The sequence below is a fragment of the Serinus canaria genome, chromosome 11 (genome assembly GCF_022539315.1).
Source record: "Serinus canaria isolate serCan28SL12 chromosome 11, serCan2020, whole genome shotgun sequence".
NCBI lineage: Eukaryota > Metazoa > Chordata > Aves > Passeriformes > Fringillidae > Serinus > Serinus canaria.
The window spans coordinates 18,521,346-18,546,933 of record NC_066325.1 but is presented as its reverse complement, the minus strand read 5'-3'; the positions used below and the strand labels follow the sequence as shown (position 1 = coordinate 18,546,933).

The window sequence follows — 25,588 nt, the reverse complement described above, 5'->3', positions numbered from 1 at the left end:
TGCCCCTATGGGTTCTTGCCCTGGGCTCCATCCTCTGCTGTAGTGTGGATAGGGTGCCACCAGGGCTGTCCCGCTTCCCTTAGAACCCCCTGGTGTCCCCAGAGCTCTGGGGTTGTCCCCTCCTGCTGGGGGTAGGTCTCTGGCCAGGATTCCCTCAGCTGAGCTGTTTTGGGATGCTGGGGCTGTGCTCACTCCAGTGCTCGCCTTCCTGCACCCCCAGTCCTGCAGAGTCCCCCTGAGCACAGCACAGGGACTGGCATGGGGACACCAATGCTGAGCAGTGGCGCCAGGCAGTGGCTACATCCCAATTCCCTGCCTGGGGTCGAACCTGGGGGTGCTCCAGCCCATCTCCCATTGCATACTGGTGTGCTGGAGGGGCCCCCAGCCCTTGGGATTGCATCCCCAACCTTTCCCACCCAGATTCCCACTCTCCATTGCCTTGGCAACCCTGGAATTGTGGCTCAGCTGTGAGGGGATGGATGTCTCACATCCGTGCTGGGGATGCCTCCAGGGAGGGTGAGGGGGATGTGGGGGGCTGATGCGGGTGGCCAGGGGGGTTTTTTTTAGTGGGGTGCCAGGCTGGGCACAGCTGTTCACCCTGCACAATCAAAGGCACAGTGTTCTCCAACTGTTTTCCAGAAGGCAAGTGGGCAGCTTTGCTTTGGAGGTGGCCTCATCCTGCCCGCTGGGACTGGGCTGGGAGCCACCAGGACCTGGCATCTGGGGTTCTGTGGGGTCTCCAGGGGGCTGTGGTGGGGAATGGCTGTGGGCTGGAGGTTGCTGAGCCCTGGCAGGGCCATCACACCCTGAGCTGTTGGCAGGATGGAGGTGCTTGACTGGAGCCCTGTGGCTCCACGCTGCTGTGGTGGGGGTGAGGAGCTGTTGGCTTCTGTTCTTCCCTCCCTGCCTCCTTCCCTCATCCCTCCATCCTTCCCTCTGTCCCTCCCTCTCTCCATCCCTTTTCAGTTGTCCTCCCTGCTCAGGACGTTCCAGCTTCTCTGTCCCTGGCTTCCTGCCAGCCCTTTCCCACACTCCCTAATCCCGGGCTCCAGCCCTGGCTGCTGCTGCTCCGGGAGCAGCTGCTTCAATCTCCCCGAGCCAGGGAAACAGGACCTGGCCCTTGACCTCCCGGGGAATCTGGGGGTGGCAGGTTTGGCCTGGGGACAGCAGGGGTGTCCCCAAGTCCCCTGCTGTGTCAGCCACCCCTAGTCCTGGGAAGAGCGAATGGATTTATGTTGGCAAGGGGTGCGGTGGGGAGCAGGGCAGCACCCCTGGGTGCACACAGGCTCCTCTGGGGTGGAGGGGAGTGTTCACGGCCCCTCACACCCCTGTTCTGTGGGTGTTTGGAGGGGGGACATCCCCCCACCTCCTTCCCTCCCTCCTGCCTGATCTGTTCAATCTGCTAAGCAGGGGAATAGTGCAGCCGCCATCTGTGAGCCTGCCAATAATGGGATTAACTCCTTCCCCTGGCCGGGCCGAGCCTGCCGCTCGTTCTGGCACCCCCTTCCCGGGGCACCCCCTCCTCCCGCCTGCGGGGGCAGCCAGCGCCGCTGCTGATGCTCCAGGGCTGGCTGGGGACAGCCCCGATTTGCCCTCCCGCGGGTCTGAGCCACCAGCATGGACTCACCCTCTCCTGCCTCAGTTTCCTCTCTCTTTCCGGCGTGTCCCTCTGCCTCAGTTTCCCCCCTCCTGCCTGTTTTCCCCTCTTCTGCCTCAGTTTCCCCTCCCGCCTAGCAGGGTGGATTTGGGGCATTCCGAAGGGCTTCCCTGCGTGGGAATGGGAGCACACTGAACTACTGAACTGTGCGTGAATCCCTGCGTGTTTGTGGGTCCCGCTCTTTGAGGCAGAGGAATGCAGGATGAGAGCCCACCCCCCTCCGGGTAGGGATGCAGGGATGCAGGATTCGAGCCCAACCCCTCCCCACTCCTCCGAGACGCTGCCCGAGGCTGGGGCAGAGGCGACACCGCACGTGGGGGGGTTCAAGGGACCCCCACCCCCAGCCCTGCAGCTTCAAGCCCTTTTGCCGGGGGCGGGATGCCCCCGCTAATCCTCTTAGGCTGCGCCCCGGAGCAGCTGGCGAGGCCGGCCCGGCCGCTGCCCATCCTCCCTCCCAACAGGTGCCCCCCGGCCCCCTCCCCGCCGGGGCTGGGCGGGGGGCTCGGGGCTCCCCGCAGCAGGCAGCCCCCCCTTCCCCTTCCCCCGGGGCCGGCCCGGGAGCGCTCATTAATTATCTAATCTTCCCTTTATGTTTAATTTACAGCCCCGCGCGGCTCTGGCCATATGCTGCTTTTGTTGTGTCTGGCTCTTTGTTGTGGCAGGCAGCGGGGGCTGGCGAGACCCCCCCCCCACAGCCTTTGATCCCCCCCTCCCCTCCCAGCGCCACCCTCCAGCCACCCCCGCGGCACGGTGGCGAGCCCCGTGGAGGGGGTAAGTGCCTTTTTCTCGGTTATTAATTTCCCTGACCCCCCCAGCTCACCGCAGCCCCCACCTCCCCAGCAGTGCGGGTGTGTGTGTGTGTGTGTGTGTGTCCCGCCTCTCGCCGCCGGCTCGGGATGTGATCGCGCGTGTGCGTGTGCGCGGCGCTGCCTCCTCCCGCTGCCGCCGCCGGGGTCACCGCGCTGCCCGCGCCCCGCACCGCGCCCCGCGCCGTGCCCCGCAGGTACGTGCAGGGCAGGCAGCTGCCTGTGCCCTCCCCTCGGACTGTCCCCCCGCCTTACCTGTGCCCCCCCCCACACACCCTGCTTGTACCTTCCATCCCATCCCATCCCATCCCATCCCATCCCATCCCATCCCATCCCATCCCATCCCATCCCATCCCAGTACCACTCTTACCCCCGGTGTGCACATCCCTCCTCTCTGCCTGTACCCCTCTCACACTTGTACCCCTCCATCCCCATCCTAAATGCCCCCACCCCTCCTGTATCCTCCCACCCCTCTGTTCCCCCCATGCACTGCCTGTGCCCCCCCACGTGCCTGTGCCCACCCTGTACCCCCAATCTCTGCCTGGACCCCCCTTGCTGTAGCCCCCCTCCCACCCCTGCCCAACCTTGAGGCAGGCACTCCATGGGGATTGTTGGGGGAATAAATCCTGTGCCCCCCCCGACTTGTTGTGTGCCCCTCCAATTTTGCTGGCTGTGTTTGGGGTGGCTGTGGAGGGACCCCTGTGGCCCCCTGACCCGTGGCAGGTACTTGTGGGGGGGCTTTGTGGAACTTGCTGCAAACTTTGTGTGGTGCTGCCAGGTGCCTTCTTCACTTCCCATTTTTTCTCTGGTTTTTTATTAAAAAAAGTAGCAAAATGGTTGTCCTGCACCCCAGCAGGCCCATACACAGCTCTAATGGGGTGCATGGGGGTGCACCCCAACCCGGGGGCTGCAGCAGATGTGCCCACCCTTAGGGGGTTCAGGTCTGGCTCCTGGGGGGCAGTAGGCAAAGGGTTTGGGGCAGCATGGGGCTCTGCTGTGGGTGATGGGGGACGCCCCTGGTGCTCTCCTGGGTGCTGAGCTGCGATTTGCTGGGCTGGGATTTGTCCCCCAGTGAGAGATGCTGCTGGCCCATGGGGTGCCCCCCTGGGCTTTGCCAGTCCCGGTGTGGGCAGGGGATACCCAAACCCCCACCCCAGAGCTCGGGGCGGCACACAGGCGGCTGCGCTAGTGCTATCTGTCTGTCTGTCCATCCGCACCTCCCGCAGCTGCTGCTGCTCTCTCCCTGCCAGCCCAGGGTGAGGAGGGTGGCTGACTGCACTGTGGGAGGGTGGGTGCCAAGCCAGCAGCCCGCCTTGGCCAGAGGAGCTGAGTGCTGGGCCAGGAGCTGGGCTCGGAGTGCTCCAGCAGCAGGGTAAGGTCACCGCCACCGCCAGCCAGGTGGCCCTGCCAGTGCGTGCTGGCTCCTGCGTGCCAGGAGCCACGAGGTGGTGGCAGGAGCTGGACCTGGGGTCACTGAGCCGCTCACCAGGTGAACAAATCTCCTTTCATGGGCACAGGAGGCAGCTGGCTCTGCAGGCATCCTGCTGCCTGGCATTGCGAGGTCTCTGTTGGACAAGGGGCTCCTTGTCCCCAAGGGGGTGCAGTGGCTTGGGGAACCCATGTCCTAAAGGTGGGATGTGGCAACAGGGGACAGTGCCAGCTCCTGGTGTGGGTAATGACATGGGGGTGGCACTGGATGACCAAGGCACCTGTCCTGGCAGCAGAGAGGGAAACAGAGTGGACACCACCAGCACTCCTCGTCCCTGCATGTGGGGCTGGCTGTCCCCATGCAGCCCTGTGTGCTATCAGGGTGACTGGACTGGCTTTTTTTGGTGTTGTTTTCTACCCACCACGTGTGGGGAGCTGAGGAGGGGTCATGCCACCATACCAGGTTGCCAGTGCTGCCATCTGACCATGCTTGTCCCCATACAAAGCCCTGGCCTTACACTGGGTGTCCCTTCCCAGGGAAGTCACCACAGCTCTGTGTCATGGCCAGAGCTGTTCACACTGCTTGTCACAAGCAGCCACAGCCCGAGGCTGGGTCCCCCCCCATGGCAGCCCACCCCCTGCCAGCTGGGGAAACTGAGGCAGTGGGGCAGGAGGCAGCTTGCCCGAGGCACCCAGTGCCAGGGCTGGGGAGAGCAAACAGGATTCTTGGCACGGGCTGGCAGTGCTGCTCTCTGCCTGCAGGCGAGGGTTGCTCTTTGCTGGGTGTGCAGTTTTGTTGCTGCTTTGCACCCCAGCTCTGGCTCCCTGGGGACTGTGCCTGTGTCCCCACAGGTGACACCCCTCACCGTGGCACTGCTGAACGGAGCAGTTGTTTTTCCCCCCAGGGGTGGTCGGTGCCCAGCGCTGTGTGTGGCAGGGCTGGCACGGAGAGCAGCTTGGCCTTGGCCCCCTGCCTGCTGCCGTGCCCTTTTCCAGAGGCAGCTGCCTGTGGGCATGGCTTGGCAGCTGTCCCTGCTGTGGGCTCAGCTGGGGCAGGACCCTGCTCCCCTGGGCTGCCGTGTCACCTCCGTGCAGGCTTGCAACACACAGGGCCACCGCTGCCATGAGTTTGCAGTTCTCAGCTCAGCCGTGGCTTTTTCTCCCGGGTTTCTGTACCAGCTCCATCCCTAAAGCAGAGGAGGGGATGAACAAGGAGCCGGTTCTCCCCAGCGTGCCGAAAAGTCCCTCTGGAGAGGCGCCCAGTGGCGTCACCCCTTGTAGAAGCGATGTGTCAGCTCTGAAAGCCCCTGGTTTTCCACCTTGGAGCCGTGTGCGGGAAGGGGGCGGTTCTGTCCCCACTTCCAGGGCACACGGGAGCCCTCGGGGTGGTGACATTCCCTAGTCCATGCACAGTTCCATGCCTCCCTCCCCTCCCAGCTCGCTTGCCAGCTAATGGCGCGGCTTATTCCTATGGCTTTTTAAGTGCTTAATGGCGCGCGCGGGGCTAATGATGCAGCTCCCTCTGTTCCTGCCGCCGGGATGGAGGGATGGATGGATGGAGGGATGGATGGAGGGATGGATGGATGGATGGATGGATGGATGGATGGATGGATGGATGGATGGATGGATGGATGGATGGATGGAGTCGGATAGCGCTGCCCCAACCTCCGGGAATGGGGACAGGGACACGAGGAGGGGCCCAGCGGGTGCCCCGTGGAGCTGGGGCTGGGAGCGGGCGTCCTCCTGCCTCTCCTCCCTCCCCTGCACGGCTGCTCGGAGCAGTAATGTCACCATAAACGATATTTATCACGAGGTGATAAAAATCTATTTCCAGCGACCTCTTGGAAATGGCCCTCATAAAACCAGGCAGCAGACGGAGGCAGGAGGCAGACAGCGGGGAGGGGGCACGGGCAGGGAAATGGCTGTAATCAGCCACGGAGCAGAGGCTGGATCTGCCGGGGAGCCGGCCCTGCCTTTCCCGACCCCGGGAAATTGATGGCAGCCGTCAAGGCCAGAGGGCTGCCCGGGCACAGCTGGGCGGATGCTCGGGCATCCCAGGGCTTGAGCATCCTGGCATGGAGTATCCAGGCTGGGAAGGGAGGGCCAGAGAGATTTTTGTCTTTAGGTAAACAGGATGGGAGGGTTCTGTCCATCCGAGGGTGTTCCCAAAGTGACACCTGAGGGATCCTGGGCTGGAGTTGGTCCTGGAGCAGCAGACTGGGATGAAATGCTGGGCTACCAGCTTTCCTCCACTGTTCCCAGCCACAGGGATGGCCCCCTCCACTGTCAGGCACTGCTGGGTCACCCCAGTGCCCCCTGTGTTCCTCCTGGGGGGCTGCCATCGGTCCCAGAGCCCCCCCAGCTTCATCCCTTCAGTGCTGATGGCCAGGTGCTGATTCAGCATCCCAATTCTAATTACTGAGCCCATAGTGGATCCTGGCTGTAAATTCTCCAATCGGGAGTGGTGGAAAACCTCCCTGGCTCCTTTCCCTGCTGACCTGAGCAGGGGCTTGCGATCCCGTGTAATTCATTGGGGTGCTGAGTTGGCAGGAGGTGTCTCATCCTTCCCCACCCAGCTTTGGGGTTCACTGCCCCCCAGGAATCCCTCCTCCCCACAGAGGTCATTCCTGGATGTGTAATGCTCAGCCCAGCTTTGTCCCCACTAGCACTGGGGACAGCCTGGGTGACCCCATGTCCCCGCTGTACCCTGGGTGATGCTGCAGGTCTGGGCATTCCTGGGGGCTTCGCCAGGCTGGGGGGACAGAGGAGACCTGGACCACCCTTCTGGAGCTGGGGAGGTGGGGTTGCTCCTAAAAATGGGGACAGTGCTGGACCCCCCTTGTTGTCCCCTGGGGGAGGAGATTGTGAGGGAAAACAGCTCCCAGCTTCAGGGTCTAATCTGCTGCCCTGATGGAGAGACTTTAATCACTTAATTAACCAGGTGGGGCATTGGCTGGACCCCCCCCCCCATGCCTGAGTGTCCCCTGCCTGGGGTGGCTCCTTTGCAGGGGGACACGGGCTGGTGAGGTGGGGGCTGGCTGGGCATGCAGTTCCCAGCCGTGCATCCTCACAGGGCTGTGCCAGGAGGGGACAGCAAGGACGATGGGGACATCCAGGAGGATGGGAACATCATGTGCAGAGCCTCAAGAACCCCGCGGAGGGACGTGGTGCTGCTCAGGGACTCACTGCCACGGCGGGGCTCTGCGTGGTGACACGGTGGGGTGTGTGTGGCAGGTATTATCCTGCATTAAAGTTTCCCCTTGCAGATGGTTCACATTTAATCTGCGGCTTAAGGCAGCGCCGGACCTGGCGGTAAGTCCGTCTTTAGATGGCAGGAGGGAGCCGGGAACGGGCGCTAAGCTGCCCGGGGATGGAGAAGGGGACACGGATTGGGGCTTTAATGCCACCGTGCCACAAGCTGATGGCCCAGCCGGAGCGTGGCCCGCGCTGGAATTGCTGTGATGTGTCCCCCCAAGAGGGATGGGGACCCCCAAATGTGTCCCCTCACCCAGCAGAGCCTTGCACCGACCTGGCTGCTCCTCCCTGCCTCAGTTTACCCTTGAGCAGGCAGGGATTGGCACGTGTGGGAATGTCCCGAAAACTTGAGCTGCTGTGGGGTGGGTGGGGTTTTCCAGAGTGAAAAGCCCCTTGTGGCTGCCTCTGGTTCCCATGGCAGGTATTTAGGGTGGCGGGGAGGGAACACTGGTCACAGACTGCCCGGCAGCTCTGGAACTGGAGGTGGGTGAGCTGTGCTGGGTTGTGGTATCCCTGAGATGGGGATGGGGGAGCAGGGGCTGGGGCCGAGCAGCTGCGTGTCCTGTGGGATCTCAGCAGGGTTTGGGTGGCAGACACCAAGCTGCATCCCTCCCATCCCAGCTCTGGGGGTCCTAGAGCCAGGGCTGGGCTGTGGTGACAGAGGGAGGTGGGAGCTGCAGGGACACCTGAGGCCAGGGAGCGACTGCCCCAGGCAGGGCAGTTTGTCTCAGGGTGGAACGGCAGCATTGCAGCTGTTAACTCTGGAGTCTAATGATGACAGCGAAGGCTCTGTGCTGCACAACCTTGAGGAAATCCTTGTGGATTTCAAAAAGCTGATTGTTCCCTGCAGGGCCAGGACCAGGAGTGGCAGTGCTGCTGCCAGCCCTGCTGTCCATGCATGGGTGGGATGCTCACACTCTCCTCTGCCTCAGTTTCCCTGCCTGGAAAGGAGGCTGAAGGGAGCATTCCCTAGCCTGGCAGGGACTGGCAAACACGAGCTAGAAATGTCCCTGTGGTGGGACAGGGACCGAGCAGGTCTCATCCTGCCCAGCCAGCCCAGTGGTGGGCTGATGGAAGGATGAGCTTGGGGGAAATTTTGAGTGGATGTGGAGCATTGTGGAACACAGCATTGCCTGGGCATGGGGTGGAGGTGCTGACATCCCCACCAGCCACTGCTCTTGTCACAACCTGGAGAAACTGAGGCACGGGAGGTGACACGGTGTGGCCGGAGCTGCCGGAGCAGCGAGAAGCCGCCGATCCCCACGCCCAGAGCCCCAGAGGAGCTCGAGGAAAAGCCGGGAGCGGGCGGCTGCGTGCCCCCTGCCTCCCCCTCCATCACCTCCCTGTTCGCTGGCGAACAAATGTCTGTTCTTGCAAAAAAAAGAAGTGACAGGGGTCGGCGCAGCGCTTTCCACATGACCTGCCCGGGAACAGAGGACGTCTTTGTTAATCCAGCGAGCTGTCAGTTCAGCCTCTTCACAAAAGGCATAAACCACTTATTGCTGCTCTCACCCCTGACCCCGGATCCGCCTGCGCGCCCTCCATTGTGCCGTCTCGAGGAAGCTGGCAAACAATTTCGGCTCCGGCTCCCCCTCCCCGCCGGCGGCTGCACGCGGGGGCCGCCGCTTGCCCCGCCGGCGTGGGGAGCCGCTGCGGGGGACCCCCCTACACACAAACACACACACACACACACACATACACACACAGACACACACACAGCATCTCCCTCCCCCGGCCGCATCTGCGCACCCGCCGCCTCGCCTGGCAGCTGCTACGAGGGGATGGGGGCTGCCACAAAAGGAGCACCTCCCTCCCTCCAGCCGTGCCTCCCTCCCGGGGCTGCCGGAGCAGCTGGCCGGAGCCCACAGGCTGTGGAGAGGGGGTGCTGGGTGCTGCGCCCTGTGGCCTCCTGGCCGAAACCCCGTAATGAGAGGGGACAAAAGCTCCTTAGGGTCCCCGGCTGGGACGGGCTGGGACGGCAGCTTTAGCCAAAGCCGCTTATGGCCCGGCACAAAGCTGCCGGGAACGGCCCAGCTCCTCGGGGCTGGCATGGATGGGGTGATGGTTGTGCCCTGCCAGCCTCAGGGTGCCTGAGGGGTCACACGGGGTGACAGCTGGGGAAGGGGGCTGAGCGTGTGCCGCTCACCCTGTCCCCTTGAGCCCAGCACCCGGACCCCGCGGCAGGGCCGGTGTGCACTGGAGCAATTAGATGCAGTCACATTGGGGCTATATATAACCCAAATTGCTGCCTGCAGCTCGTTAGCTGCTGTCAGAGCCGCTGCGGCCGCGGCGCTGAGGTGGTGTCGCCGGGGGGGGGGGGGCTGGAGAGTGACACAGGGACCTGCTGCTCCCTGGGGATGGGGCATGAGGGGGGCTGTGGCCATGCTAGGGTGGCCACAAGGTCAGACCTTTACTGGGAATGGGGTCCTGGGGGGATGTGCTTCACCTCGTGTGTTGCACCGGCTTCTGCTCCGTGTGGTGCAGGGTGGCTGCAGTGACACACGGGGGTCACAGCCAGGCCTGTCCCCCTGTCAGCCCTTCCCAGGGCTTGTGGCACAGCCTGGGTGAGTGTGCTGGGGCATGGGGAGCCACCGCTGCATCCCTAGCCCATGGCAGTAGTGTTTCCAGCCTTGTCTGCCCTTGTGGCATCCGGCCTGACCACAGTCTCCAGCCCCTTCCGTCCATGCCAGTTCCCGCCTGGGCTCCCGGCACGTCACGGCTCTGCCGGCACAGAGCGGCCCCCGCGCCGGCGAGGAGCGCGGCACCTCGGGCTGTCTGGGGGCAGCTGCGAGATGAGTGCGAACATATTGTGTGGGCTCCTGGAGCAGGCGTCACGGTGTCGCTGCTGGAGAGCGAGCGGGAACCGCAGCCTTGCCGTGACAAATGGCTCTGGCACAGCCACAGCCGTGCCCACGCGGGCGCCGCGGCACGGCCACCACCGCCGCTGCACCAGGACACAGAGAGAGGATCCAGGTGGGCACTGATGCCCATGGGCAGACCACCGGTGCATGGTGTCACCTGCCACCACTGTGGCCCATCCCTCCAGCTGTAGGAATTTCCTGGGGGGCCATATCCCTATCTTGGGAAGAGTTAACGGCGCTGTGTCTCAGTCTGGAGCCTTTTGTTTCTTTGCCTATTTTTTTTTCCCCTTCCCCTCTTTAATGAGGAGTTAGCACAGCTGTAATTGTAGGTTCCAACTTTCCGCCAGCAAACACGCCTGAGAAACTTTAAATACGGTGGAGATGCATGGAGTCAGCCATCACCCCTCCTGTGGGCACCCATCAGGGCCAAGCCATGCCACCAGCACGCACCCCAGCTCCCCAGGGGCACCCCAGCCTGCTCTTGTGGGAAACCCCTCTGTTTTCAGGCTGCTGGGACAAGGATGAGAAGGGCAGAGGCTTTCTGGAGGGAAGAGCAGCTGGAACTGTCTGGGGGAACACACGGCAGGGGCTGTGCTGTGATAAAGCCCCAGCAGGAGCCAGGGGGCTTGAGGGCCTCAGCGACAAAGGGAACTGGGGGGAGCCTGCTCCTGCAGCCCTCAGCACTCCAAAAGCACCTTTTGTCCTGAGCGCCGCCTCCAGGCCTGGGGGGAGCCGGGGCACAGCGAGGGGTTCTGTCTCCCAGGCCTTACAGCCAGCCCCTGTATCCCCTGGGAAGCGCAGGATGCAGCCCCTCTGTGCTGGGCATCCTCCTCATCTCATCCCGTGCTCACTCACCAGAGCTGGCATCGGCGCTGTGCCAAAGCCCAGAGCCAGTGCAGCTGTGCCGGTGCTCGCCAGGCTCCGTGCCCGCCGCCCTGCCGGGGTGATGCCAGCCAGGAGCCAAAGATTGCATCCACCCCCGGTGCCCTGGCTGCTGGCAGCACAGGGGTTTTCCGGGGTGCTGCCAGCCGGGAGGGTGGAGGTTGGGGTGATGCGGTGGGGGCTCTGCCGTGCCGTGCCCGCAGCATTCCCGTGGGTGGCATTTCCGTGGGCGGGTGGCACTGGTGCTGTGCACGCTGCAGCCTGTCCCAGCAGCAGGGGAGGCGGAATGGGGAAGCCACGTTTTTGGGTGTCCCGGAGGCACAGGAAGTGCGCTGGCGTGGCCTCCTGCCCTTTGCTTTCCCACTCCACCACTGCCATCCAAAGCTGGGGCAGAGCTGGGAACTGCGTCAGGTATTGAGCCAGGGATGGGAGCAGAAGGAATGTGTCCTTGGCGGGGAGGGACACACTGGGGACAGTGGGAACACTGGACATGGGGACACTATCCCTTGGTGCCATTCTGTCCATGGACTGCCACGCTGCCTGCCCTGGGCACCATGCCAAGGGCAGGGGGGCACCCTGCAGGTGGTGTGGGGCACAGGTGACATGGCTGATGTGATGTCTGGCAGTGCCTCTCTATGCCTGTCCCTGGAGGCCACCAGCTCTGTTTTGACCCGACTTGAGCTCTCCACATCCTTCATACCAAGAACCTGCTGGGGTAGATGGGGACAGATGCCACCCAGAAGGGGTTTGGGTAGTGTGATACCATGGGGCCATCCTTGCCAGCTCTCGTTGGAGCCTTTTCCCCATGGTTTTGCCACTTGTGGAGCTGGCCTCTGTGCCAGCTCCATTCTTCCCATGTTAATAACATCACATAACGATGTCACATCGCTGTCACCTTGCTGCACACCTACCCCTGACCTGGACGTGCCTGAGGCTGTGCCCTGTGTCCCTGATCCCTGTTGTGGATCTGTCCTGGGAGCTGTTTCAGGCTCGTCCATCTGTGTGTCACAAGTGGGCCGGCCTCAGCTCAGTGCCATTCAGCAAGCACAGATCCTGGTCCCCTCTCTCCATCCCTGGGAACATGTGGGATAAACATCTCCCAGAGCCAGGAGGAGCTGAGCTTCATCACAGAGGGACATGGGGGATCTGCCAACTCTCCCCTCAAATTTCAGCTCTTGGTGGCAGAGCACCCTTCCCTCCTAGCCTCTTCTCAAGCACCTCAGGGTGCTGCTTAGCAAATTAGCACCCAAATCAAGCAGCTCACCTCTAATTGGGGGTGAGTCTTTGAGGATGTGGCTGGGGAGGAAGGCCCCCACTCTGAGGGGCTGCTGCCATGCTTTATCTGGGTGGACAGATCCCTCCTAATTGAGCAGATATTCCGTGTTCGCAAACAGATGGCTCCTTTGCATCAATTATTCCTTATCTGTGTAACCGGGGATGATTTGCTGACAGATAGTGCCGGGTGAAGTTAAAGCAAGGAGGCGGCCGGTGCTCCATGCGGAGCCTGGGGGTCCCAGGGGACAGGGGTGGTGAGGGGGGGTGGGATCCTGGCTGCCCTTGGGCAGGTGGGACCCATCTCTGGTGCCTTTGCATCTCAGCATCCCTTGGCAGGAAAAGAGAGGAGGTGGGGGCTGCTGGTGCTGTTGGGCTGATGGGTGGGTTGGGTTGGGGTCTAGGGGGCTCCCTGGGGAGCAGGAGGGTGCCAGCCTTGGCCTAGCTGTCAAAATCCACTTTCCCCACCAAGACCCTGGTCTGTGACTTCCCAGCTGTGTCTTGCCCAATGCTGCCGTGACACGTGATGGGGAGTGATTAATGCTAATTAATGATTAGTTGCTCCGGGTATCAAAGTGCGCCCCAGCCTTTCCCATGCCCACAGGTAGGGGATTACTGCCTGCTGCTGCCAGTGGCATTGTCCTGGGAGGAGGAGCAGTGGCACGGCCTCCCCCCTGAGACATCCCTGCCACCTCCAGAGATCCCACACCCAGCTGTCAGGGATGGGGCCTGATCCCTGGGCTTGTCCCCTGCCCACTGTGAAAGTCACCTTCTGTTAATCACTGGGAAAGAGAAGAGCATCCTGCCATCCCCAGGGCAGCTGGTGGCACCCCGCCAGTTGGGGCTGGGACGTGGTGGCACTCGAGGACTCACGGGATGTGCCAAGCGCTCGCGGTTGTGCGGCGCTGCCATATGGATTCCATAAATTAAACCCTTCCAGGAAGCAAACGGTAAATTTATACGTCCTCTCATGTGCGTGGCTCATTGAGTCTAAGGGCTTCCCAGCTAAGCATCCACCGACCATCCATCTCCATGTTTATGGGAGTAATCCCGAGCAAAACAGGATCAACATAAAATCCTCACCATGGTCTTAATGGCCCCAAATCAAGTGCACCGTGTCACCTGTGGCAGAGGGAGGTCACCTGCATTCTGCCTTACCCGGGGTGGGCACAGCATCCTCTGAAGCTGGGCTGTCTGTGTGTCTTTCCCAGGGTGGCACAACAGTGCTGGGATGAGCGTTGTGTTACTGGCTGTTGCTTTATTAAAGCTAAACAGGAGCGGTGACAGCCCAAGCTGTGTGCCCGGGCGGGAGGGTGACAGCTACAACAAACCCCGGGCCACAGCAGCACCCGGAGGTCGAGGAGGGGGACTGTCCCCAAACAAGGCACAGCGGGAATGCCATCCCCATCCCAGCAGCACGTTTCCCTCGCCAGCCTGGCAGGGAAGGCGATGGGGGGTTGTTGATCTCGAGTAAACACTGCCCGGTTGAGTAATCGGGAGCTGCCTAACCGGCCAGCTGCCGCCGGCGGGCGAGGGGACGCCGCTTTGATTCATGTCCTCACCCCCCCTGCAGCCTTTCTTGTCTGGCTGTGCTGGGAGCCATCGGCCGGATCCAGCTGTAGCCCCGCGGCGCGGGCTGGCGTGCGGCTCCCGTGCTGGCCACGTGCACTGGCCGGCAGGAAAACAAAAGCATCTTGTGTCTGTGCACCCCGAACCCCCCCGTGCCCCCCACCCGTGCCGGCGCTGTTCCGACCGGGAGAGGCAACGGCGCTGAGCCTCTGTCCTGCTTCTCTTCCAGGCGTCCTCTTCATCCCTGGAGACAGCCGTCACCAAGCCTGCGGCCGGTGAGTCCCGGCACCGGGTGGCCAGTGCTGGGGAGAGCCCGGGAACGGGCAGCACTGCCCCGGACATCGGCCAGCGGACGCCTTTGGATGCGGAGGGCGCGGACGCTGGAGCCACAAGTAGGTGATGCGGGGGGATACGGGAGGGTACAAGGCTGCCATTCCCAAGGGATGTCCCCTGTCCCACTGTGGGGTGACCATCAGCTCGATGTTCTGCTTGGGACTCCTGGTGAATGCTTGTGCCCAGCGGCTCAGGGTGGGGATCCAACACCCGCAGCCCCACTGGGAGCGTGACCCCGACAGCACCGCAGTCCCTGCTCGCCATCCCTGGGGCCGTGAGTCAGGCCGTGGGCGCCACAGAGAGCCGCGGTGTTGGGCTGGCTGTGCTGGGGAGCTGGGGGGCCCCCGGGGCTGGGATGGACCGCGGCTCCAGGGACTCGGCCACCCTGTCCGTCAGGAGCAGCAGCATTTTTAGGAGAGGTATCACGCGTGCTTCCCGCCTGCCGCCTCCCTGGACCGGCTTGTTTGCCAGCCCTTCCCGGCGGGCGCGCCTGGGCCATGCCAGGCTCCTTTGATCCGGTAACAACTGCCGATGCCGGTTCCTGGCGTTGGGCTGGGAAGAGTCAGGAACCGCAAGGTGCAGCGGGCGGGAAGCTGGGGCAGGCAGGGAGAGCCATGGGGCAGCCTGCAGGTCCAGGGGGCTGCTTGGCAGTGGGATTTGTGACCCCTCACATTCCCTAAGAAGGAGACTTCTCAGGAATGCAGTGGCCCGTGTCACCCATCGATCAGCCCCACAGGGATTTGGCCATGGGTTGGGGACCCCGCAAGGCGCTGTGTCCCCCGGGGGGGGCCGGGATGCATTTACAAGCTGCTCACAGCCCAGCCGGCAGTGGCGTGGAGGCAAGCTGGGAGCCGTGGCCTGGAACAGGCCCGCTGGAGTCAGCCCGGGATTTATTACCCTGCCAGTGGCTGCCGGGCAAAGGTGACAGTGACTAATGGCTTGTTACACGCCTGCCACATCTCATCTGCGCGCCGCGTCCGGCTGCTGCGCTCCCAGCCCTGCTGTGCAGGCAGCCTGCGCTGTGTCCCTTCCTGGGGGGGGGACACAGGGGTGACCCTCCCTTTGCACCTGGGGGGGGGACACAGGGGTGACCCTCCCTTTGCACCCGCGGGGACCTCAGCCAGAGAGGGTGACAATGACAGTTGGACAGCTTGGCATGGCATCTATCCCCGTGCTGAGCTTGGAGACCCACACTGTCAGCGTTCCTTGTGGCCAGGCAGAGCCATGCTGGCATCTGTGGGAGCACCTCCATATCTTGGGGTGGTGACACATCCCAGGGTGTCCTGCTGAGCCTTGTGTGACACACGGGACTTCCCAGTGCACAAAATCCCTTTGTGGTTGCCAAACCATGAGGCGCTGCTCTGCCAGCATGGTGTCAATCCCATGCCAGGGTAGTTGGGCTGGGATGCCGAGGGGATCCTGCGTGCGTGTCCGGATGGATGCTGACGGAACCACAAATGCATTCACCAGGAAAATTAAAAAATTAACAGGCATTGGCTCGCTCTAGATTAGTAAAGGCAGGAGATAAAAGCGGCTCTTTATACCTTGTGAGAATTGCTGATAAGGGCATTTGTTCCTCTGTATTCTTTAAAAAGAATGCAATAAAAATTTAAAATAGAACGGGAAAAGGGAGTTGGGGGGGGAAGCACGAGGAGGGTGGGGGGGAAGCACGAGGAGGACTGGGGGGGTGGCGGACAGCAGCGGCAGCGCGGCAGCACCAGCGTGGCGGGCACTGGGGCCTGTTGGAGGAAGAGGAGGAGGAGGATGGAGGGGATGCAGAGGTGAGGGTGAGCTGGGAAGGGATTTGGGGGTGTGTGTGTGTTGTGGTGTGGCAGTTTGTTTGGGGACGGCTGGGTGTCCCTGTCATGGCCTGTGTCTCCTCCTGTAGAGGTGCCAGTTCATGGCTGGCAGTGCCAGGATGAGATTCCTCACTGAAGCCTCCTTCCTGCCCAAGGGAGGTGGGGGTCTGGCCTGTCCGAGCCAGCTGAGCTGGTCTGGCACGTGGAGCTGACTGATGTGGCCGGTGAATGATGGGCAACTTCCTCCTGTGCCAGTGGGCTGAGCCCCACCCCATTCATGTCACTGGTGTCCCCAGGGCCAGGTGGTGGTGGGATGGCACAGGGATGACCACCACCATCCCCACCTGAGAGGGACAGTGCTGTTCCCTCTCCCACACCTTGTGCAGGGGGTGCCTGGGGAATTAGGGTGCCCCGAGGGGGCTGTGCTGGGAACACCCCTTATTTCCACAGGGTCTGGGCTCAGGACCACCCTGGGTGTTCACTGTGCTGAGCGACGCTGGCACCCCAGAGCCCCAGGGTATCTTGCAGCAGTTTTGGGGTGAGGGTTAAAGGCCTGGCTCCCACCCCAACTCCTTGCCCCCATCAGTGCCTGGCACAGGCATGCCCCCATCTCTACATCTGGGGAGGGGTCACCCCCAATGTGCGCCCCGATCAGGAGTGACACCCCCATCACCCTAATTCTTGGCACGCTGCAGAAGGACGGAGACCCCGCGGGACCCCCCGAACGGGGGAACCCCCATTCCCGGTGAATTCCCGGTGGTCCCGGGTGGGTGGGTTCCTCCCCCCTTCCAGCATCCCTGTTTTCGGAGCGCCCCGTGCCTCGCTCCCGGTGCCCGCCGCCCCCGCCCCCGCCGCCCTGCCCTGCCCTGCCCGGCCCGGCCCCCGGTGAGTCACGCTCCAGCCGTGCGGCTCTCGGGGCGGCGGGCGGGCGCCGAGGGAAGCAGGAAGCGGCGGGGGAAGGCTCGGCACGGCTCGGCTCGGCTCGGCTCGGCTCCGCTCCCTCCGGCGCTGCCCATGGAGGAGCGCAGCCCCCGTTGGACAGCGCGGCCCGCGGGTGAGTGACCCCCCCACCCCTGCAGTGCCGTGGGGAGGGGGCAGCGGGGTCCCCCCCCGGGGGGGAGTGGTGCTGGAGGGGTGGGATGGGGCTGGTGTGATCCCGCCGCTCGCAATCCCCCCCCAGCCCCTCTGCTGGGGGGTCTGGCGTGGGGGATGGAGGTCATCCTGGGGACCCTGTGGTGGGGGGGACAGAGGTCACCCTGGGGCTGAGAGAGACTGTGCTGTGGGGGATGGAGGTCGCCCTGGGGTTGGAGGACCCCATGGTATAGGGGGTGGAGGTCGCCCTGGGATTTGGGGGCACGGTTGTTTGGTGAATGGAGGTCACCCTGGAGTTGGGGGACGTCACGGTGTAAGGGGCAGAGGTCGCCTTGTGTTTAGGAGAACTCATGGTATGGGGGATGGAGATCAGCCTGGTTTGGGGAACCCCGATGTAAGGGGAACAGAGGTCACCCTGGGTCTGGAGGAACCCATGGTTTGGGAGACCAAGGTCACCCTGGGGTTGAGAGACCCCATGGTTGCCCTGGGGTTGGGGGTCCCTGTGATGTGGGGGATTGAGGTCACCTTGGAGTTTGGAGACCCCATTGTGTGTTGACTGATGTCACCCCAGAGTTGGAGGACCTCATGACACAGCGGGTGGTGGTCACCCTGAGCTTCGGGGGTCACTGTTGTTTGGGGGATGGAGGTCACCCTGAGGCAGGGGGACTCTGTGGCCTGGAGGATGGAAGTTGCCTTTGGCTTGGAGGCCCTTACTTACACTTGTGAGGAGTGGAGGTCACCCTGGTGGAGGGGTACCCCATCGTGGCGGGGACAGAGGTCACCCCGAGCTTCAGGTGCCCTGTTTTGTTGTGGACAGAGGTCACCCTGGCCTTGGGGGACCCCATGGTATGGAAAATGGAGGTTGCTTTGGAGTTGGGAATCCATCTGGGTAATGTTGTGGGGAGATGAGACCCTCTGGGTTCTGTGGCCTCAGGGTCTGGGACCAACTGAGGTGCTCAGTCCCCATGACCCCCATTCCGGAGAGACCCTTGGGGTCATTTCCATGGCTGGCAGGGCACAGGGTGACCTTGACCCTTCTCCTTGCCTTGCTGCGTGCCCATCTCTTCATGCAGGCATACAGGGTGCAGCGTGAGGCCGTGCCTCAGTTTACCCACCAATATTTCTGGACACCCAGGACTGCTGGAGCTGGGGAGGGACCGTGTTGCTGACTGAGCTGGACGCGGGGAGCCCGGGCACCGCACCCTGTGCCGGGGTGATGCCGCGGCCCCGGCGTCTCGCCTGCCTCCGCCTTTATTGCCCTGCTCCGTCCTGGCTCTTCCAGCCCTGCCTGTGCTGCCTGCCGTGCCCTTCGCCCTGGGGCTGCCAGTTCACCGTGCCCTGTGTCTGCTTTGCATGGTGACATGGGTGCCAGTCCCCAATGGGTGGCATCTGTCAATTAAGTGCCCCATTGGTAGCATCTGTCCCCAAGCCCTGGGCAAGCGCCCACTGCCAGCACTTGGAGCAGCAGGGGTGAGTGCCCCGCTCTCTTCATCCTCATCCCCATCTTCCTCCCTTGGCTGAGGGCACAGAGCTGTGGGTACCCGCTGGGCCACGAGCGGGATCCAGATCCAGGGAGGGAGTTAATGGAGGGAAAAGGCAGCGGGAAGCCAGCGCCTCTTCCTGCAAGGGCGCGCGTGCGCCGGCAGCACCGGGGTGAGCCCGTGTGGTTTGTGGGTGTGAGCGAGGCGAGCGTGCGCCCGGCTGCGTGTGCGCCCTGTTTGTGTAACCTGCCGGGGAGTGCCACGGGCACGGCGGCCTGGCAGGGCTGGCCAGCCAAGGCTGGGGGGTGGGTGTGCAGGGGGGCTGGCTGTAAGCACACGTGTGTCCCTGCGTGTGTGTCTGTGTGAGCGTTGCTCAACCTCGGGGTGTGAATCTCTGCGTGCTGAGCGCGGTGACCTCTGGCTGGGGGCACGCGGGGTGCGTGTGCCTGCACGTCCCACGGGGCTGAGCTCCTGTGTGCACACACGGGGCCTGTTCTGGCCGGCACAGGGGGGTGAGCGTGCTGGCTGCAGGGCAGGGAGCTACAGCAGGAGATGGTGGCTTTGGCGGGGGGCCAGGCTGCCGGGGGGTGCACGGGGGGGTGCCGAAGGACGCAGGACAGTTTATTCCTTGCTGGCACGCCAGTGGCTGGGACAGGGGTACAGGTTGGGGGGCAGCTTGAGGAGGGGGTGTTAGTTTCAATCGCTGCTCCTCTGTTTGTTCCCAGCCCTCTCCCTCAGCATGCTGTCTGGCCCGTGGGAGGCTGAGGCCTGGAGGGGCTGTTCCTGGGGGGTTTGTGCCTGTGCCAGCCGTGTGGGAGGTGCTGGTGCTCTCCCCCACATCAGGGCACGGTGCCATGGGTCACACCTCTGTTACGGAGCCCTGGCACTGCTGCCAGCTCCGGGTGTAAGGCCTTACTGTGGGCAGCAGCAGATGGCCTCTGCCATCACGGCCCAGTGGGGACACCCAGCCCAGACTGCCGTGTGCTGGCAGTGCTGGGGTGCATCACCCACCTGGGGGCTGCTGGGTGCCCCCGAGGGGCTGTGGGGCAGCCCCGCCGAGCCCAGAGAAGGAGCAGCCGGGACAGAGTTTGGCCTCCGGCGGCTGCCCGGGCAGGCTGCCAGGGGGATTGCCCTTGAACTGGCCCTTGCCATGCCTCGTGCTTCATGCCCCGGCTGCCCCAGGTCCCCCCCAAGTCCCCCTGCCCTGGCACCCCACTGCCCACCGGCGGTTGCACCGCCGGGCAGGAGGAAGCGCCCCAGAGCTCCCGCGCCCCTAACGGCGGCCGCCTTATCTCGGGGCCTTCTGGGCCCCCCCAGCCCTTATCTGCCACGGCCGTTGGCCCTGGCTGGGCTCACAGCCCCCCCTCGGCCCCCTCAGCCCCTGCGGGGTCAGCCCCTGGGGGCGGCCGCTTGGCAGCCTGCCCCCTCGATCCTTTTTGAAGTTTCAAATCCATTTAAGTCAAGAGGAGGGAAAGTTATTGCCTCTAAAGCCCCTTGCGTTGAGCAGTAAATCCTCTTTGCTGGGCCAGCGCCGCCTCCGAGCACCCGCGGGCCCGGGGGGTGACTCCTGGGGGGGGTACAGCCTGGATGTGTGTGTCCTCAACACCCTGCAGGTGGCTGCTTTGTGGCTGGGAGGGACTGGGAGCCCCAAAACACGGTCAGTGTGGGGTTGGGGTTCCTTTGGAATCCCCCAGCTGAGCAGGCAACAACATCCTTGCTGCCTGCCCACCATTTGCTCGCTGCCTCCTTGCTCGCCCTGATTTGGCCCAGAAGGGGAGTTCCCCTTGTGACATTAATACCCTGGTGTCCCCAGCAGCGTGGCACAGCACCCCCCTGCTGCCGTGCACCCTCTTTGAGGTGATGGAGTGGGAGCTGGATGTGCTGCCGGCACGCTGGCGCGTTTTATTTGATTTCCTTTCTCCTGAGCTGGCAATATTTAAATATTAATGCCTGCCTCTAATTGCTGGGTCAGAGGAGCCGGGCAGCGCGGGAACGGGTGCAGGGGCGGCTGATTTTGTTGTCTCGGGGAGTGTTTGCCGAGGAAAAATGTTTGTGCACACACACATAATTTTACTCCCTTGGGATTTACTCGGCCTTGGGAGTGATGCAGTGGGGGGAGGCTCAGCCGTGATGCCACCGGGCCGTCATTTTGCAGCAGGGCACCCACCCCCCTCATCCGGGGGCCCTTCTCCCGCGCCCGCAGAGGGATTGTTAATAGCAGGGGAGGGGGGTGTTTTATTTTCTCTCCGGGCAGCGCGGCGTCAGATGCTTGCGTGCTCGCTTCCTGTAATAAAGCGACCGCCGGCGCGCTTGTCACCTGCTCTCTGTTGTGCTGCCAAGCGCAGACATGCCGCTTCTCGCTGCGGGCCCTGGCGTGCTCCCCGCTGCTGCCGCCGCTCCGTGCCCGCCCCGGGCGCTCGCCCCGTGCCAGCGCGGCGGTAGCAGGTGTTTGGGCAGGGTGTGATGGTGCCTGTTGCCGCACGCCCCGTGCGGGCGGGGGCCGTTTAACTGTTCCTCACCGCGGCCGTGCCCCCTTTGATGCCCTCCCTGCTCGGCGCTGGGGTGTCCCGCTCCCCTGCTGTTCGCCAGCGCCGTGGCAGAGCCAGCCCAGCTGCAGGCAGGTGGCTCCGGTTGTCCCCAGCTGTGCTGCGCAGTTGGAGCGGGGAGGTCCGTGCGGTGCAGCGTGTGCCATGCAGGGGATGTGCAAGCTGCTTGGCACTGCTGTTGCCCACTGTGCTGTGCTGTGCCATGCAGCTGGCTGGGACACCAGGCCACTGCCCGCTGTGCTGTGCAGCCACCTTGGACTGCCCACTGTGCCATGCTGTCCCTTTGCATGAACAGCCCTGGTGCTGTTAGGGGATTTTTCCCCATTGGGAAATCTCTCTGCTCCCTTTTGGATCCCTCACTGGTTTCCCACCCCCCGCAGCCGTTGGTTCTTGGCTGTGCAATCTCCTTCCTCCTGCCCGCATGGCAGTCCTGGTTAACCGGTATTTGCTGGGTCCTGCTCCTGTTAACCCCGGACAAGGGAATTCTGTACCCTTGAACCTGGCCGGGAGGCTCCTTGCAAGGGGCTAACACAGGGTCTGCTCCCCACAGGCAGCCTGGAGCGTGGTAGATGTGGGGTTTAGGGATGAATTACACCCAACTATCCCCCGTGGAGGAGGCAGGCTGGGTTTTCCTCCTTCCCACCCGCATCCTGCCCCGCTCCAGCCCCGGCTCCCGGCGCTGCCTTTGTTTCCGCTGTATAACAAGATGATGGGTTAGGGTCAAGCTGCGGGTTCATAACTTGTTGGAAGACTTTGCCGAACAATAAAGGTGTCTGGCTTTATATCTGCTCGTATTTTATCCGCGCCACGGCCTTTCCCCAGCGCTGGTCGGGATTTATGGCGGGGGATATTTGAACGTGTCGAGGCGAGCTGGGGAAGCCGAGGCCGACCCCCTCCCCAAGCCTTTGCATTCAGTGCCTGGGCGCTGAAATATTTACCTTCCAGCTCCTCTGACAGTTCAAGCCGTCTCGTGAAGCAAAGGTTATTGAACTGCGAATGTTATGACATTACATTTTTGTGTCTGCACTTTCTAGATGCGTGATGCAGCCTGAATGATAAGTGATCTCGGGGTTAAGGGTGGGGTGTTTTTTTTTTTTTTCCCCCTTTCTGTTCCTTTCCCTCCCTCCCTGCTCTCCTCCCTGAGCTGTCAGCTCTGCTGGCGCTTGATAAGGCTCCCTTTTATTGCCCTGCCTTTGCATTCCTGCTGCTGGGCTCCCTGCAGTTGAGGTGGGTGCTGGGAAGGCGGGAGAGGGACATTTCCAGCTCAGAAGCCTGGCTGCCTTGCTGTGTGCCTCAGTTTCTCTAACCCTCATGCCCTGAGTGGTCACCCATGCCAGCAGCCCCTCTTCATGGTTGGTACTCCCAGTGCAGGGAAATGCTGCATCCTGTATCCCACCAGGAGCATAGAATCACAGGATAGTTTGAGTTGGAAGTGACCTCAAAGCTCCTCTCATTCCAACCCCCTGTCATGGGCAGGGACACCTTCCACTAGTCCAGGTTGCTCCAAGCCCCATCAAACCTGTCCTAGCCATGCCGTGGGACAGGAGGTGATGCCTGGTGTCACTGGTGCCAGTCTGTCCCCATCTTGCAGCTGCATTGGTGGGATTTTGGGGCTCTGAGGTGATGCTCCTGGTACCCTGGTATCCCCCTGGTACCCTGTCTGCCAGGACTCTGAGCATCTCATCAGCTGTCCCACCTGAGACGAAGCATACCAGGTGGCCAACTGGCCAGGGGGACAAGTGACAGCAGGCCTGGGCTGTCCCGTACACACTAGAGGGCAGCAATAAACTGGATCAGTGGGCTGTGCTCTGTCCCTGTGGGCATTGAGGGGTCGCACCCCCCAGATTTGCCCTGGCACAGTGGGTTTGCAGTGGGGGCACACTTATTTTTCAGGGGTGCCTAAACAAAGCCATTGCAGCAGGGTGAGGCCCCTCCAACCACCCGGACCCGCAATGTCATTTCATCCCAAGAGCAAATTAATTAAGTCATTCTATAAATTTGGCTGCTGGTGAATCACATCTGCACCCCCCTTCCCCCCAGCTTTTCCCTGGGCTCCCCCTCCCTGCTCAGCTCCCTGTAGGAGTCAAGATCTCACTCTGCAATGCCTGGAGATTTCCATGGGCTCGGGGCTGGCCGAGCATCCCGAGCATCCCGGGTCGGGGTGGCTGCCAGAGCTAACAGAATCCAGCTGTGCTCCCAGGCAGGCAGGGGGGGCCGTGGGGAAAAGGGGGAAAAAAAAAAAGAGGTCAGGGCCCGGGAAATTAAATGTTCATAAATGTAGGCCCGAGCGCTTAAAAAGTAGGGCAGTGCCATTAAATCTCATTAAAGTTTAATACCTATCAGTGCCACTTCAGGCAGCCCTTGGACATTGCTTTAATTTGATGGGTGTTAAGGGAGAATTATCAAATAATTGTGCTGGCTGGGGACTTGCTTTTATCATGTTACATGGAAAGCTCTCCTGGCTTTGTGCCGCACATCAAAACAGTGGCGGGTAGGTATTGTTCTGGGGAGGGGATGGGGGCAGCTGCAGGAGGGTCCCCACTGTCCCCATCACCCTCAGCGGTGGCAGGAGGGATGAAGGACACCAGATCAGGTTGTTACAGGGATTAGTTGCCCCAGTGATCAGCTTTTTCTGCCCCAGTTTAACCCATCTGCCCCCAGCGGTGGTTTGCTGCCCCAGACGGCAGCCTTGAGGGTGACATGGGGACAGGAAGCATCCTGCCATTGTCCCCCTGAGTTCTGCCATCATCCCTGTGGACTTTGCTGGTGTTCCCATGGCTCCTGCCACCATCCCCAGGGGCCTTACTTGTGTCCCCAAGGGTCCTACCATCATTCCCATGGGTCCTGTCATCATCCCCACGGGTCCTGCCATTGTCCCCATGGGTCCTGCCAGTCTCTCCATCAGTCCTCCTGGTGTTCCCATGGGTTGTGCCAGTGTCACCATGTCCCAGCAGGGTTGTGCCACTCTTCCTGCACTTGCTACCCCAGGATGATGCCAGTGTGGGGCTGTGGGTGCTGCTAATTATTGCTAATTTTTGGAGAGGCTGTGGGGTCTGTGGGGAATTGCAGATGGGAGGAGCTGGGGATGGCCGGCTCCGTGCAGAGGCGAGGACATGGGCCCATGCATTTTTTATAGAGTGCACCCGGGGTTATTTTTATTTCTTTCTATTTCCTTCCTCCTCCCCTCGCTGTAAAAGTCCCTGTTGATAAAGAATTAGTGCCAGGTCGTTAGTCCTGGTTTTTATGAGATAAACCCAGGCACAAGGTGCTGTCGTGTAAACGCCGGGGCCAGGGGAGCGCAGGGATGGGGAGAGTGGAGCTGCTGCCATGAATTATTCAGCAGCTCCTGATTTCACATTATTCTCACTGATACTTTTACAACCTGTCAGTAAATAAAAAGATTCTACATTATTTATAGAAATGGACCCGAATTGGGTAGGAGAATTTACTGTCGCTATTATTAGGGGCTGCTCAGCACTGCGTTAATGAGGGACGGGTGGTGGCAAATGCTGCTTCCTGTGGGCATGGTGTCCCCTGTGTCCTTCCGGGTGCCACCTCACTACCCAAGGATCACTGTGTCTCCTGCCTCTCACTGCTGGGGCTCCATGGGTTTGGGCTGTTTGAAGTGGGATATCTCCTTCCTAAGGACATCTTCTTCCCAGTGACACATCCCTGCAGGTGACGCCTGCCCCAGGACATCCGTGCCAGGGAGGTCACCTTCCAGGGGATGACATCTTCCCAGGGATGTCTCCTTCCTGGGGTCATCTCCTTCCCAAATATGTCTGCTTCCTGAGAGCACCTTCATCAGGACTGTGTCTTCCTGGAGACATCTTCTCAGACACATCTACCTCCTGAGTATCACATCTTCCCAGGGACATCCTCTTCCTGACACTTTTCCAGAGACACCTCCCTGTGGATGACACCTTCCTTGCGGGGGATGTCTCCTTCCAGAGGATGATATCTTCCCAGAGACATCTTCTTCCCAGGGGCAACTCCCTGTGGATGACACCTTCTCAGCAATGTCCCCTTGCTGGGGACATCTCCTTCCAGGCATGTCTTCTTCCTAAACACATCTCCTTCCCAAAGACATCTGCTTCCTGGGGTCATCTCCTTCCCGGACCACATCATCTCAGCTCTGCCTGGGGATGTGTCCTTCCCTAGGACATCATCTTCCCTGGGACACCTTACCAGGGACATCCTTGCAGTGGATGTTTCCTTCCAGGGAATGACATCTTCCCAAGGACATCTCCTTCCCAAAGTTATCTGCTTCTTGGGAATATCTTCTTGAGAATGTCTCCTCCCTGGGGGACCACATTTTTAGGAACATCTCCTTCCTGGTGACCACAATTTCCCAGGAACTTCCTCCCAGGGATGCCTCCTTCCCAGATGCCAGCCCTGGGACACACATCTCTGCCAGAGGAGGATGCTTTCCAGTCACCATGCAGTTACATTTCTGTCCTCATCCAGTGAATTGTTCCCACCATCCCTCCTGGCTCTGCATCCCACCTTGTGGCAGGAACTGGAGGGGCTCCACTTCCAGCCTGTCCCCTCCTTCCCATTTGCCTGCCGCCAGCACGGGAGCCATCCCACCCACACCCCCGCCAGCC

The 25,588-nt window shown here is 61.9% G+C and overlaps 1 protein-coding gene across 5 annotated transcripts in view; it reads left to right on the top strand.

Annotated features, from left to right (window-relative positions):
- Window positions 1–25,588, top strand: part of GSE1 (Gse1 coiled-coil protein) — a 99,918-nt gene that overhangs the window by 21,100 nt on the left and 53,230 nt on the right. For all 5 annotated transcript variants that reach the window (XM_030227589.2, XM_018914687.3, XM_009090772.4 and 2 more), the window contains exon 2: window positions 13,960–14,122. In XM_030227589.2, the coding sequence (XP_030083449.2) occupies window positions 13,960–14,122 (163 nt within the window). The remainder of the gene's footprint in view (window positions 1–13,959; window positions 14,123–25,588) is intronic.